Here is a 16,584-nt window from a genome sequence, read left to right as displayed (position 1 = left end):
ACCCTCCGGAGAGTTTTCTTCGCAAGGTTGCCATTCCCTTCCTTCCCTATTTTTGACAAAGTTTGGCACTGGATGAATAAGACTTTGTGTCCTATGCCCAATGATACATGGCAGACAGTGCATGTTAAGAAACATTGAAATACAGAAGAAACAGAAAGAAATTAAATATTTTAATTTTTATATAAATTATGTAAATAGTTTCCAGAAAGTAATCTAAAATATTCCACTGTACAACATATAAAAATGGCATCTGAGAAGCTAGAGACCAGAGAGAAATTGTGAATAAGGCACAAAGTTTATTTACACTCATAATTGCATCCTAAGCTGTTTTATAATTCTTATTTACAGCCCATAGAGTTTCTGTGTTCTGAATTATTCCTTCACATTTTCTGTTATTTGGCATAACGTTCAAATGCACTTCATACACACTGACCTCTTCTCCTAACACCACTCACAAGACTAAATAAATACTAGAGAAAAAAACAGATTATTTCAAGGTTTGAGCTTCTATTTGCTTCAACATAACAGAGGTCAGTTCTCTGTGCTGAAATACTAGGAGAAGAATTAACAAACTAATTCACCTGAAGTCTATTATCACCGTTCAAGTACCACTGAATAACATGAATATGAGTCTGTCAGTTAACAATCTCATGGGCAGGTTGTTTTCTATGTCCCATCGCTCTCATAGTCTTCTATTTTCATGTCTTCTTCTTCCACGTCTCCCTGGGCTGAAAAGGGCTGAGGCTGGCTGGCCGGCAGTTCATTCCCACTATTCTGACTCAAAGGAAGAGACCAGGTTTCAGGTTCAGCAGTTTGAGTGGGTTCACCCAGTGCTTCCTCTGCAGACTGCCCTCCAGTAAGCTGGGCTTCATCTCCACTGTCCGCCTCTATCATTCCATTCTCCCTGTCAGTCAGGGCTTCCATTTTCAACCTGCCAGATTCATAACACAGGCACTAATAATAATCAAATTAAATTACATCAAGAGTTTGGAGATTATAAAGCCATCTCCCGTGGTCTCTCATTTACCTTCTTGTGCTTTTTAACCAGGCACTCCAGTTTATTTAATAATATAAACAAAACTAAAAGGTAAATGACAAACCGAATAAATCATTACAACTTATAATACAAGTTAATTAATATCTTTAGTAAACAGTTCTTATGAAAAGAAAAAAATGAAATAAAAAACATATAAAACATGAACAGAGAGCCTACGGAGAAGAATGGTTACTAAATAAATTGCTCAACCTAATTTGTAATTTTAAAATGTAAATTAAAATAACATTATCATCTTTCAAACTGGAAAAGAGCTTTTAAGATACAAAAACCCAGTGGTGGAAAGCATTAGGAGGAAAGAATATGCTGAAACGCTTTAAGTGGGCATTAAGAGTGGCAGAATATTCTTGGAAGCAATCTGGCAACATACAGCAAAAATGTCTATCCACTGATCCAGCAATTTTATATCACAGAATTCATCCTACATAAATAGTATTTGACATGCATGATGATCTAGCTTCAAGGAAGGTTGTAATAATAAAAGCTGGAAACAAGCTAAATGTATTAATACAAAACAAGGTGTAGGTTCAATTAAAGGAAACTATGCAGCTATTAAGTAGAAACATTAAATATCAAGTATCAGAATATTCAACATTATCAATATAAATCAAAGATAATGTTGAATATGGTCACTGTAAGTGAAAGACAGCAGTACCAGTCATTGTGATAAGCAGCACCGACAAATCCTGCCTCTCAGTTCAGATTAAGTACTTGAACCAATAATAAAATAGTGACTCTTGTTCTTTTAATTACATCTGAGGAGGAAAAAGACAACAGAAGATGGTCTTCCCTTGATTTTGATGTCATAATCTTGGAGGGAAAGGAGCCAGTGAGAATAGCTGGTCCTTCTGTGATTAAGAGAGAAGTGAGGAAAAAAGGGAAGTTTATAAAAGGTCTGAGACCTGATCATATCCCATTGGGATGATGCTTTAAAATCCATCCATCATTATCTTTCTGTAAAAGGAAAGATGAGCTCCCCATAGCTAAGTCACTGTACAGAAGAAACCATTAAACAAAGGCCTTTATTGACTCTATGAAGGTAGAGGAAAAAAATCCCAGATAAGCAAGTTTTCCATTTGGGACCAGGAATAGGAGAACTAGTATAAAGGGTAATAGGTGCCATTTCTATTATTTACTTTTAAAACCAGGACGTGAGTCCCTTTTAAACCTGTTTTAGAATGCCTGAGCGCACACTCTGATCTTATAAAGGAGCCAAGTAGAAACGAGCTACAAGCACTGTGCTAATCACTGACACTAGCCGAGAAGCTATTCTGCAACAGAATGAACGGTGTAGATGGAGATTCATCCCTGTGTTTATATACGTTTTCACTTCTCTGAATTTTCAATGATAAAGAAATAAGACGTTCCTGACCATCATACACTCCAAATATATGCTAAGAACACGTTAAGCAAAGGGGTTTTCAGTTATGCAAAATTTGCTGAACTCAAGGATTTTAAAGATTCCACTGCCTTTGTAATCCAATGATTCTATCTAACCTGATTCTGAGCTGGTGAAAAATGCTGTTATATGTAATAAATACAGTAGATGGGTCTATAATGTGATCATATAGTCTTTGATCACTGGTACAACATATATTTCTTAACCTTTACAGATAACATTTATTGACCGTATAATGAATAAATAGATAAAGTATTTGGTGGTTATTTAGGTAACAGCTCTTTGAAAATGAAAATGATCAGCTTACCTTCCAAAGTGTCGCTTTAGAGGAAGTCTTCCAATATCTTGGATAAAAGAAATCTGAGCTAAAACAGAAATTTTAAAAAAGTTTTAAACAGACATTTCTCCAAAGAAGAATGGCCAAAAGGCACATGAAAAAAATGCTTGAAGTCACAAATAGTTAGGAAAATGCAAACCAAAACCATGAGACACCCCTTAGGATGACTATTAACAAAAACTCATAAACCAACAAGGTGACAAGGATGTGGACAAAGCTGTAGGAAAATAAAATGGTGTAACTGCTGTGGAAAACGGTGAGGTAGTTCCTCAAAAACTTAAACACAGAGTAACTACATGATCCAGCAATTCCACTTCTGGCTATACACCCAAGGAAGAAAGAAACTGAAAGCAAGGTCTTGAAGAAATATCTGTATACCCATTTTTATAACAGCAGCATTATTGGTGATAGTCAAAAAGTGGAAGCAACTTGTGTCCATCAAAGGTGAATGGATAAACACAATGTGGTAAATATATATACAATGTCATATTATACAGCTTCAAAAAGGAAGGAAATGATACATGCTATAATGTGGATAAACTCTGATGACATGCTAAGTGAAATAAGCCAGTCATAAAAAGACAAATATTGTATGATTGCACTAAAGTGGGGTACCAAGGGTGGTCAAATTCATAGAGTAGGCAGTGTTTTCAGGGGGCAGCATGGGGGTGGAAGGGAGGTGGTTAGTGTTTAATGTGGGTAGTTTCAATTTTTCAAGATGAAAAAGTTCTGGAGATTGGCTGCCCAACAAAGTAAATATACTGAAGACTACTGAAAAGTGAAGGTCACTCAATCGTGTCCAACTCTTTGTGACCCCATGGACTGACAGTCCATGGAATTCTCCAGACCAGAACACTGGACTGGGTAGCCTTTCCCTTCTCCAGGGGATCTTTATACTTAAAGATAATTTAAGATGGGTGCTTCCCCTGCCAAGGGAATCCACCTGCCACTGGAGGCGGGTTTGATCCCTGGTCCAGGATGATCATATGTGCCGTGGAACAACTAAGCCCGTGTGCCACAATTACTGAGCCTGTGCTCTAGAGCCCAGGAGCTGCAACTCCTGAAGCCTGAACACTCCAGAGACTGTGCTCCACAACAAGAGAAGCCGCTGCAATGAGAAGCTTGCGCATGGCAATGAGAGAGCAGCCCCTGCTTGCCACAGCTAGAGAAAAGCCTGTGCAGATACAGAGACCCAGCACAGCCAAATCAATAAACAAACAAAATAGTTTAAGATGGTAAATGTTATTTTACGAGGAAACATTTACTCAAGAAAATCTAACAGCAAAGAGTCTCGCATTTGAGTCATGATCTGCTCTTCCCCTTCCTCAGCTTGGGAGACACTTCACTCCAGGTGGATGCAGCCAAGAACATAGAGCTTCCCTTAGAGAGTGTTGCCAGCTGAGAGTTTGGGGCTCCCTTTCTCCACCCAGCCCTGAGCAAAGGATGGAGGCTCTATCCCAGGGCACAGCAGTGAAAGAACACTGCCTCCTCTTTGAACTGCAATCACCCTCGCCCCAACTCATTTGTAGGGCAGGATGTCCACACTGGGAGAGCCTAAGCCAAGACCATCAGTGGCTCCGTTCAACTGAGCACACACGCAGAAGAGTGGCTCAGAGATTTTGCCCAGAGGCATTCTATATGAAAAGAGAGTTCTGAAGCTCTACCGAAAGGATCTGGCTTTATATGAAACAGAAAGTTGGGAAGTTCAAGCCAAGGGGCCCTCTTGAAACCAATAGCTCCTCTTAAGACTAACAAGCTCAGCAAAAGCCAGCAAGTTTACCAGAAAAGAACTAGGAAAGAGACAAGTAAGAAGACTCCCCCATCTCCACCCCCAATCAGAACAAACCTGACACTGGCTTCAAGGTCTACACCTGCCCACAATTAACTGGATCAGACTGTGGAATAATTTATAACCCGTGACACCATTGAAAACAATAGAGCAATCTGCCAGTAACCAGTTAAACAGAACAGGTGTGTGATATCAAGTAAGGCAGACAATTTAACAAAAATAAGGGAAAGAGACATTTACAAAGAGCCCTCCTAAAACTACTTCATCTCATGGTGATTGTGGGCAAGTCCAAAGCTGAACTCACTGAGGAGTGACAGAAGCTTCATACTGTAGGGGGAAACAGGCTTCATCAATAGTTCAGCCAAATCACTAAACAATTAATTAACAAACAACAGTAAAAACAAGCCCCAGAGAGTGGAGGTGACTCAGTACCCAGAGGAACTACAATATATTACCCAAATTAGCCCAGTTTTCAACAAAAAATTGTGAGATGATAACAAAGAAACAAGAAAATGTGATCCATACACAGGAGAAGGGTAGGTAACAGAAACTCTGAGAGGGACCAGACATTAAACTCAACAGAAGAAGACTTCATAGAAAGGAGCCATTATAAAAATTTTCAAAGAACAAAAGGAAACCTTACTTAAAGAAGTAATGAGAGCTATAATGACAATGGTTCATAAAATAGGGAATATCAATAAAGAGAACTGTGTTAGTCACTCAATTGTGTCCGACTCTTTGCGACACCATAGGCTGTATCTTGCCAGGATCCTCTGTCCGTGGAATTCTCTAGGCAAGAATATTAGAGTGGGCAGCTATTCCCTTCTCCAGGGGATCTCCCGACCCAGGGATTGAACCCAGGTCTCCCGCACTGCAGGCAGATTCTTGACCGTCTGAGCCACCAGGGAAGCCCTTAACAGAGAAAGAAACTGCAAAAAGAACCAAATGGAAATCTGGGCTTGAAAAGTACAATAATAAAAATGAAAAATCCATTAGAGGGGTTCAATAGTAAATTTGAACAGGGAGAAGAAACAATCCATAAACTTGAACACAGACTGACAGAGATTATGCAATGAAAGAGAATGCTTTTTTCATCCTTCCAAAAAACACTAATGGAGGGCTAGAAACGAGGATGGAGAGAAAGAAGAAGAAACATAAAGCAATGATGTCTGAAATGACACAGCAAATAAAGTGAAAGAAATGGGGTAAAAGCTGACGAATAGAAAGAAAAGCCAAAACATCCTATGTTTGACTACATTTTATGAACCTTCTAAAGTTTGCAAATCAAACTCTATGAGAGCTCTTGGACACTTACCTTTTTAAAAATCCAATATACGACACCATTAGGATTTTCAAAAAGAGCTTTTTGATATGGAAAACTTGAGTTGTGATCCTGGAATCTGAACTTGTAACTAGTGGATATAATGATTCTCCAGATGATTCCAGCATCAGTAATCCAAACCAATACTTCTCAAACATCTGCATAAGAATCACCTGGAGAATCTCATTAAAATGCGGATCAATTCAGCAGGTCTTGACTGAGGCCTGAGATTCTGCATTTTTCTCAAGCTTCCAGGTGATGCTGATGAGTCTTGTCCAAGGGGACTCTTATTAAATCAAACCAATTCACCGTCCCACAGCTGGGAGTGGGACAAAGAATGTGGCCAGCTGTGCCAACACGAGTTGGTGGCAACAGGGCTGGAGCTGAAGGAACAGCCTACATGGTTAGGAGATAGGTTATAGACAGAGGGATTAAGTAAATATATTTGGCAAAGTGGGAGACAGGTTCATATCCACTAAAAGGAACCAGAACTCCTGGAGATTTCTAAGTCCAAAATAGGATGCTTTTTTTGCAGCAAAGTATGAAATAATTCTGGAACCTTCTGCATCAGAAACTACTCTAAGAGTAGAGGCACAGAGTCACCCTAAAGCAGCTTGCATTGGCCAAATCTGGACCAAAATAAACAATGACAGTGAGAAACGACAGCTGACAAAAGAAGAATCCAGACTCCATACTAACATAAACCAACGGAGAAGAGGGTGAAGCGATACCTTACAACAGAATTTACTAACAGGAATGTAGAAGGAATAATGCCATTAGAAAATCATGACTTGCTAACTATCACAGATTCAGGAAATAATTATCAAAAGATGCTATGACCAATAGGTGAAATTTTAATGAGAAACAGGATATTTACATAGTTTCAAAGTGTCTCCCCACAAAACACTTAATAACTTTATATTAGAGAACCTCAGAGATAATTACCTTACAAAATTATTAAAGTTAACTTCACGAGCATGGTATAAATAGACACTATATTCTCCCGATGTGATGCACTGAGAAGAACATGGCATCACTTCTGTGGTATTCCTGACAAAAATACATACCTTGTATCCACTCAGACAGAAAAACCCAAATCCTCATATAAACTGAAACTGAGGGACAGTCCATTCTGTCACAATCTTATATGCTTCAAAAATGTAATGGACAGGGACCTCCCTGGTGGGCCAGTGGTTAAGAATCTCCCTTCCAAAGCAGAGGACACAGGTTTGATCCCAGGTCAATAACTAGGATCCTATATACCACAGAATAACTAAGTTCATGCGCCACAACTACAGAAGCCAATGTGTTGCAACTACTGAGTCTGAGTGCTCTAGAGCCAACGCTCCGCAGCCAGAGGCCAGAGTGCCCAACAAGAGAAGCCCGTGAGCCGCAACTAGGGAAGCCCTTGTGTGCCGCAAGCAGAGAAAAAGCCTGCATGCTGCAAGGAAGACCCAGTGCAGCCAAAAAAAAAAAGACACAATAGACAAAGAAACACCAAGGTACTATTCTAAATCGAGGAGACTAAAGAGATAGGAACTGAATAGCTAACTGAATCATCTGATCTTGCACTGAATTTTTGGACAAGTTTTTGTTGTTATTTTGCAAACGGCATTATTAGGACAACTGGCAAAATTTGAATGGGGTCTATAAATTATAAATGGAGTCTAATAATTAAAGTATGAATTAGCAGTAATGCATCAAAGTTAATTTCCTGATTTTGACGTATATATTGTGGTGATGAAGGAGAATATCCTTCGTTTCAGGAAGTAAATGCTGAAGTGTTTAAGAATAATGGGCATCACGTCTGTACTTTCCTCAAACATGGTTTGGAAAAAAAATACATGTTTGTGTACATGTGTGTATAAAGACAAAGAAAAAAAGGCAAATATGGTAAAAACGAAACACTGAGGAATCTTGGTGAAGGATATACAAGAATTTCCTTTGTACCGTTCTTATAATTTATAAGTTTAAAAGCAAATGTAAAAAAAAAAGTATATATATATATATATATAAAAAGAACAACAACAAAAAGAAAACAAAACAAAAATAAATAAAAGCTAACGTAATTTGGGAATTCCCTGACAATGCAGTGGTTAGGACTTCACACTTTTACTGCTAAAGGCCCAGGTCTAATCCCTGGTCAGGGAACTTATGATCGCATAAGCCACACAGCACAGCCAAATAAATAAATACGAGTATAATCTAAAATTAATAGGCAAGCATAGGGAACTCTTTGGATTCTGACTCACAGATTAAACATGCACACTATTCAAGTCATCTCACTTCTGCCTATAAATACAGAATATTTAAAATTTTTAAGTATCAATAGTCTTAAAAGATGAAACTCTGTATGAAGGTAGACATTTACTCAATAATCCTCTCTTCTGATCATTCATAAGACAAACACTATCTTTGAAATTTATGAGAAGTTTTGGGACTTCCTAGCAGTCTAGTACTCTTGCCTAGAAAATCCCATGGATGGAGGAGCCTGGTAGGCTGCAGTCCGTGGGGTCGCTGAGAGTCGGACACGACTGAGCAACTTCACTTTCACTGTTCACTTTCACACATTGGAAAAGGAAATGGCAACCCACTCCAGTATTCTTGCCTGGAGAATCCCAGGACGGGGGAGCCTGGTGGGCTGCCGTCTATGGGGTCACACAGAGTCGGACACAACTGAAGTGACTTAGCAGCAGCAGCAGCAGTCTAGTGGTTAAGATTCTGCCTTCCAAAGCAGGGGGTGTGGGTTCATTTCTTGATCAGGGATCTAAGGTCCCACATACCATGGGATGTGGCCAAACAATAAAAAGAAATAATACTTATGAGAAGTTTGATGAGTTATGTAGCAGATTATATTTTCAATATTAAACAAATTCTCTGTTCTACCTTGAAGATCAGCACCACAGACCTGTGACCTAAGACTGTTAATGAAATATGGTCCTTAAGATACATGTTAAAAAAGAGAAACAATGGATAGAAAATTAGTCCTCTTAAGAAAGGCAGACCTCAGCGGACACGTATTGGGCAAGTGGGCATCACACGGGTGTCTGGCCGTGCCGAGTCTCTGTGCAGCATGCAGGCTCTCTCTATTTGCAGCAGGTGGGCTCCGTTGCTTCACAGCGTGTGAGATCTTTGAACCCACATCCCCTGCATTGGACCGTGGATTCTTAACCACTGGACCACCAGAGAAGTCTCTCACTTTTTTTAAAAGTATTACTTATAATTTCAAAATTAGGAAAAACAATGTAAATATACTATTAATGGACACTATTTGTAATACTGAATCAACCAAAATACATTATCAACAAGGTTGAATGAGTTAGAGCTGAATATACTTTAGCACTGCTGCTATTATGGACTAAATGTTTCTGTCACCTCAAAGTCATATTTTGAAATCCTAACCCCTTTAGGAGATGGGACTTTGGCAGGTGCTTAGGTCATGAGGGTAGAGCCCTCATGAATGGGATTAGTGTCTTTATATAAGAGATCCCAGAGAGAGCTTTCTTCCTCCTCTCTTTACCATGCCAGAATACAACAGGATGGCCATCTGCAAAATAGAAAGTAGGCCTCACCAGACACTGGATATGCTGGCACCCTGATTTTGGACTTCCCAGCCTCCAGAGCTCCTTTGCGCTAATTTATAAAATATGGAGCTCTATGCATGATAAGTGACAAAAGCAAATTAAAGCTCACTTTCATTATTTTATCTGCACAGAAAAAAGTCTAGAAGAATTTACACCAATCTCTGAAAAGGAATTACCCATGGTTTATTTATTTATTTATTTATTTTACTTTTTTTTTTACCCATGGTTTATAGGGGACTTTCTATTTTTACTTTATATAATTTTTTTTAATCAAAAAGCAGTATTAATTCTGATTCAAAGAACAAAGGGGAAAAAACTGAGTGTCAGTGGTACACAGAAATGACTTGATGCACAAACATATAATGTTATAAAACACTACTTCTTGGGAATAATAAAAACCCACGTTATTACCTTGATTTCTCATTGGAATGGTTAGCAAAGCGAGGTATGGCAATAGCTGAGTCTGCAGGCACACAGCTGGTAAGCAGAAGTCAGAAAAAAGTGCTTTTGCTGCCAGGCAATTTTCCCGATACTGTAGAGAAGAAAAGAAAGGTGAAATCAAAAATAAAAATTTAAATATGGATACTTATTCCTACACATAAGATTATTGTGTCACAATATATGTGGGTTTCTACAGTGGATACTTTAAGAGTTCATCTCATCAGTCTTCTTTTCTGGCCACATCAAATAGCTTGCTTAGTCCTTTATAACTGTCCTGCTGTTGTTCAAACTGCTAAGTCGTGTCTGACTCTTTGTGACCTCATGGGCTGCAGCAGCCCAGGTTTCCCTGTCCTTTGCTGTCTCCCAGAGTTTGCTCAAACTCATGTCCACCATTGAGTATGTGATGCCATCCAACCATCTCATCCTCTGTCTCCTCCTTCTCCTCCTGCCCTCAGTCTTTCCCAGCATCAGGGTCTTTCCTAGTAAGTCCTAATATTATCTAACAAAGCACTTTATCTATACAACTAATTCACATTTGATATAATAGCAGAAAGAACAAGACCTTAGGTAGAAGGTCCTTAAAGAAGTTAAAGGATTTCTGTTTATGAGCATACACGTATCACAAATTATGTGAAGATATTGTTTCTCAAAAAAAGAATGTATTTTCTTCAGTTAAGAGACATGCAGTGTTATGGTGATGGTAAGAGAAATATAATCTCTAGCATTTCAGGAGCTCACAGTTGTAGATCACTTATATGTAACAAATTCAAAATTAATACACATGCTATAAAGAGCAAAGCAAGTCAATAAGGGACATAAATTGCTTAAAAATTGCTCCAAGAAATCCACTGAAAGATTTTTCTTAGGTAATGAATGATACTGTCATATTTTAGCTACATGAATTTAGAACTGGAAGACATCTTAGAGATGACCTAGTTCAGGGGTCACAAAGTCAGATGTATAGGAGTCAGGCAGGTAATAGAATCAGTGCAGCAGAACAGCTGGGGACAGTGGCACTGATCACTCCCACCACCAAGGGGCAGGTTATACTTGGCTTGAGCCAATTACGGCCATGTAAAATACGGACCAGTGTTGCCCTCTTTTTTGTTTTTCAGGACACTCAAGAAATTCTGAAGCCAGAATTTCTTATCTGAGTTTTAACTATTAAACTAGTTTTTAAACATGGGCAATTCATTAAAAAAAAATCTTGTTTGTGTGTGTGTTGTATTCAAATTGTGAGCTACCTGTTTTTGACTTCTAAATAATCCATTTATAGCTGTGGAATCAGAATCTAGAGGCATACTAGGTGAAATAACTTGTCCAGATGGTTAAAGCCAGGATTTATTTTCAACTGAAACAAAAATATAATTATAGGCATACCTCAGAGTATTGTGGGTTCAGTTCTAGACCACTTCCATCAAGTGAATATCACAATAAAGCAAGTTACACAAATGCTGTGGATTTCCAGTGCATATAAAAGTTATGCTTACACTATAGTCTATTAAAGTGTGCAACATACTTTAATGAAAAATTTCTGTTGCTGTTTAGTCGTTGTGTCCGATTCTTTGTGACCCTAAGGACTGTAGCCCACCAGGCTCCTCTGTTCATGGGATCTCTCAGGTAAGAATACTGGAGGGGATTGCCACTTCCTTCTCCAGGGGAGCTTCCCCACCTAGGGATTAAACCCATGTCTCCTGCTTAGCAGGTGAATTCTTTACCACTGAGCCACATGGGAAGCCCACTAATTAAAAAATTGATTGCTTAAAAAATGCTAACCATCACCTGAGCCTTCATCCAGTCATGATTTTTTTTTTTTTTTTGCTAGTGAAGAGTTTGAAGTATTGCATCAAAGTATGACACAGAGACACAAACTAGGCAATGCTGTTACGAAAATGGTTCTGACAGACTTGCATGATGTAGGATTGCCACAAACCTTCAATTTGTAAGAAATGCATTATCTGCAAAGCACTTTAATAAAGTGCAATGAAACAAAGCAGGCCTGTATACTTTGATTCCAATAAAACAGGCATATGCTTTCAAACTTTGAGTGTTTTTTCTTTAAAAAAAGCATTTAAGAAGACTGTCCTTTTAATGTTTTATCATAATGCTAAGGAAACTATAAGCCTTAGCAACTATTTCTTATTAAGAATGAAAGATCATCTCTCTCTTAAATAAAAAAATAAGATTTATTGGGATATAATTCACACACCATAAGGAGTTCACGTATTGAAAATGTACAATTCTCTTTTTTACCTTTTTATTTATTAGAAACCACTGGGGTTTGTGCAAGGGTCGAAAACTTGATCCTCCTCCTTGGCACTGAGCAAATCCTCGGGCTTTGTTGGAATGCATCACACCTCTCGTAGCTATAGATGTACTATATTCCCTGAGTGAAGAGCGTGTCTAAAAAAGGAAACAAGATGTGAAATAAAGAAAATGAAAGATTTTTAAGATAGTACTTATTGGTACTACTGACTCCCCAAAAAGGCTAACTATATTTATTTACTACATAGTCATTTTTTTCACATTCACCACAGCCCTAAACAAAATAGTGCCACAAAATTATCCGAAGAAAATTCAGCAGAGACATAACCAAATGCTATGTGTGACTATTAATTGTGTATCAGATGGGGGTGGTAGGAATAACTTTAAATACATTTTTGAGGTAACTGGGAAACAGGAAGAAGGACAGTATCCTTACTGAATTTATGTTAATCATAATACATACTATGTTAATTATTCTCTTAGGTGTGAAAATGCTATTGTGGTTGTAGTAGAGCAATGTCCTTATGCATGCTTAAGTAAGTGCTGTGATGCTACAATTACTTTCCAAGTATTCAGCCAAAACAAGAGTGTAAAAATACAGACTAAGCAAATGTAGAAAAATGTGAAAACTGATGAACAAAAGTTAAAGGTATTCAGATATTCACTGTATATTATATTTATCAAGTTATAAAATTTCAAAATAAAAAAGCAATATAAAATAATTAAGCAAATGTAACTGCTAAATAATGAAACTCTAAGTATATAACAGAAACTGTATCATAAATGTTTAAATGCTGGAAATATGGCTAGCATGACCAGAGAACTGAATTTTTAATTTCACTTTAATAGCTCTATGTGTCTAGTGACTACTACACCAGTTAGAGCAAAGTTAAAATGTTAAGAAAAATTTCAAACTTTATAGTGAATAATTTAACTTTTTAAATGAATAAATTTAAAACCTATTAGAAAGTACAGAAAGTAGTACAGGGCATTCCCTGGTCAGGGAACTAAGATCCCACATGTCACATGATATGGACAAAAGAAAAAATGAAAAAATGAAAAGAAAGCACATTCCTTCCCTTCAATCTGCTTTTCAATTTGTCAAATTTTCCAACTATGTATTAGTTTTATTATCAGAAAATAACTTTAGAAAAAATTAGTGCTATATTAAATAGAAAAAGCAGATTCACTGTAGAAGTTTCATTGCAAACACTGGTTGCATTAAATTAATTTTGTCATAGTTATTAAGAAATTAATTAAAATAATGTCACATAAGTATGAATAAAAGTAAAGTTTCTTTCTCAGTTCTGAGGAAATAGTCATAAACAAAAACACATAAGTCTTACATTCCAGTCACCACTGAGGATATCCGCAAAACTCAGAAATTCACTAGCTCTCACAAGATCATCCACTTCCGTGAAGAAATCTACATAGTTCTGGTGAAGATATAAATTAAATAACTCTCCTGGCATGTGTGACATTTCTACTACTTCCTATAAAAAAATATATATATAATTTTAGTAAAAATTCACTGGTCAAATTTATATGGACACAAATGTAACTAGTATGCACTGTGTTGACAGTACTAGGTGTCATTAAGGACTTCACCTCAGGTTGAACAAGCAAGGTATCCCGGTCATACTCTGACAAATGAGAAGGTAATCGAGGTGAGTCTACTTCTGTTACAGGTGCTCCTACAAAAAAAAAGTCTGCAATTATTAAAAAATAACAGCATCTTTATATAGAACCTCTCATCTGAAGATTTTTCAACAGCTGATTTTTTTTTCAATAGTTGATTTTTATGTTTAATCCCACTTATAATCCAAAAATACTCTAAGTACTTTTTCCTGCTATGTTTTCCTTATGTCATGCCAAAGAGTATCTGACCTATCTGAGCTCTTTCCTGAAACTGAACCAAATATATGACATTCTGAAAAATGGGGTTTTTAAATTTTAATTGTAAGATAACATGATACTTAAAAACAATGAATAATGTTTTCTTACGTTTACAATATAGTATTTTCCCCAAAGCTCTGAAGAGAAAGAGGGAAACATCTTTGCCACCAATAGCTTGGACCTCCTGATTTTCAAATATCCTATCAGGTTTTTGTCTTCGTTTTGATTTTGACAGCACAGCATCTGATTTTAAGAAAGACATTCCTTTTTTCCTTGGCCGTAAATTGTTCTTTCCTAAATAATATGCAACAAAGAAACAATCTTTAAAATAAAATTAAAACATAAAAAGTAAAACAGAACATTTCAGATATAGTTACACTAAGTATTCTAGTTTAAATGCTTTTCTAATAAATAATAATGAGACATACAAACTGAGTCAGAGTCCTCTTTCAGTTACTAAACTACTAAAATGACATAAAATATCATCTAAAATTATGTCATGAGCTAGATTTAATCTTCAGTGATTGAAATTATGTAGTCCCACCAGAACTATTTACACGAGTAAGCTTGATACAATTAGTTTTTCTCCTTGGGTTTTGTGTATATGCGTCAAATACATAATAAACATTGCAACAATAGAAATAAATAAAATATGACTTGACATTTCAAATTTTCACATACACAATGACATACTCTCTAATACAGTTATATCATCTAGGTTTCTCACAAAGGCAAGGTACTAGTCTTGGTGCATAGTATGTACTAACCAATTCAATCCTCACCATAACTCCCATCAAGGAAGAACGATTACTATACAGAGTAAAGAAATGAGACATAAAGAGGTTAAGTAAATGGCTAAAGTCATCAGCTAGTAAGTGATTTTAATCTGGGCAGTCTGGTTCTGCAAACCCTGCTTAACAATGATTCTATATTACTTCTTTACTGATTTGGGCAGTCTCCAATTTATGAATATGCCCATGTTCAAATTTCATTGCGAAATCTACTTTTAAAAATTCAGGATGCATGATTTTAGAAAACCAGCCTGGAAGAGCAGAAACACAGGATCTGGGTTTGAATCCTAGTACTATCTTATTAAGCTGGTCTGAGAATTAGATGAAAAAACATATAACTGCTAATACAGTTTCTAACCCACCCAAAAATTATTATTTTCTTCCTTCTGAAATTCCTGAGTTCAGAGCAATATTATAAATGGTAGGTAGCATCTCAAACTGACCCACCCCTAATTCTAGTAGTGAACCTAAGGATAATTTACATTTATGTTTCTATAGGATGAAGCAGAATTTTGGCTTTAGTTGAGTTAAAATGCCTAATTCTTACAGTTATTTTGAAAAACAAAGATGCAGCTAAGTGAACAGGTTACACTTGTGGATAGAAACTAGATTTCAGGTGGATTTTGAGAGCATCAAAGAGCTATTAATTTTTTATGGTCAATCCCTCAATGGTAAGCATCGAGTAGGTCATCTGTTAAAAGTTTTCTGATGACGACTGTGTGCAGTAAATTATGATCATTAAGAATAAAAATTAATTAATTGCCGTTAGTGGGGCTATCCCTTTACTTCAGCATGGCTAGGCACTCCTTTTATATGTTAACAAGTGGAAATATATTTGTTAAACATATCATATATAAACTAATATTAAACTCATTAACAGCTGGCCATTTGAGAACTTAATGTGTCAAGCCCTGGAATAAACACTCTGTAAGTATTACCTCACTTTACTCTTCACACAACTTGATGAGACAGATGCTCATATAAGAGGTGAAAAAATAAAGGCATAGAAAGGCTAACTAACTTGCACGATTAAGTCACTAAAAAGTGGCAGAGCCAGAATTTTTTTCCAGTGAAGTCTCATTCCAAATTAACTTTGAAAGGTAAAGTGGCAAACTATGTAAATAAATAAGCTTTTATCTCATATATGCAAATATATATGGTGACACGTTCATAGGGGTGTGTCTATGTACACATACATACATAATTTTATTATATTGATTCAATAAAAAATATGAGTATATATCAATTTCAAGTTAAAGTATGTTTCATTTCATTTCATGAACAAGAAAAAGTTAGTCACTATATAACACTATGAGTGCACCTTTCCCAATTACCTGTTGAGGAAGAAAACTGGAGGCTATTTATTGCACTTCTGATATCACCAGAGCATCCTTGACAGAGAAACTCTAGAGAAGCTTTATCAGGGACAACAGTTTTTCCTCCATTCTAAAATGAAACAATTAAAAATTTAAAAATATATGTTTTCTAAACAAAAACCATACAAATCTCTCTACTGTCTAAACTTAATGGAAGTATATTAGAATCTTTCAAATTTGCATGCCAAAAAGCCTACTTCTTAAATAACAGTCTGCTTATGAAGGTACAAGTGTCAATGACACTACAGTTTAAAGTAAAATTTCAAGATTATAAAAGTTTTACTTTTTTTAATTGGACTAGGCTATATAATATTTTGAAGTTCTCTCTTTT

The 16,584-nt window shown here is 36.6% G+C and overlaps 1 protein-coding gene across 5 annotated transcripts in view; it reads right to left on the bottom strand.

The window, feature by feature from the left end:
• Positions 1-151: 151 nt before the first annotated feature.
• Positions 152-16,584, bottom strand: part of RAD17 (RAD17 checkpoint clamp loader component) — a 35,360-nt gene continuing 18,927 nt past the window's right edge. For all 5 annotated transcript variants that reach the window (XM_055421916.2, XM_055421918.2, XM_055421919.2 and 2 more), the window contains exons 10-17: positions 16,212-16,323; positions 14,195-14,380; positions 13,799-13,884; positions 13,537-13,683; positions 12,179-12,328; positions 9,896-10,016; positions 2,761-2,818; positions 152-931 (exon numbers count right to left, since the gene is read on the bottom strand). In XM_055421916.2, coding sequence (XP_055277891.2) covers positions 667-931; positions 2,761-2,818; positions 9,896-10,016; positions 12,179-12,328; positions 13,537-13,683; positions 13,799-13,884; positions 14,195-14,380; positions 16,212-16,323 — 1,125 coding nt within the window. In that variant the 3' untranslated portion in view covers positions 152-666. The remainder of the gene's footprint in view (positions 932-2,760; positions 2,819-9,895; positions 10,017-12,178; positions 12,329-13,536; positions 13,684-13,798; positions 13,885-14,194; positions 14,381-16,211; positions 16,324-16,584) is intronic.

This window comes from Moschus berezovskii, chromosome 18, assembly GCF_049115385.1.
Source record: "Moschus berezovskii isolate FMDL1 chromosome 18, NW_MosBer_1.0, whole genome shotgun sequence".
In the NCBI taxonomy this organism is placed as follows: domain Eukaryota; kingdom Metazoa; phylum Chordata; class Mammalia; order Artiodactyla; family Moschidae; genus Moschus; species Moschus berezovskii.
This window is presented reverse-complemented; position numbering and strand designations above follow the sequence as displayed.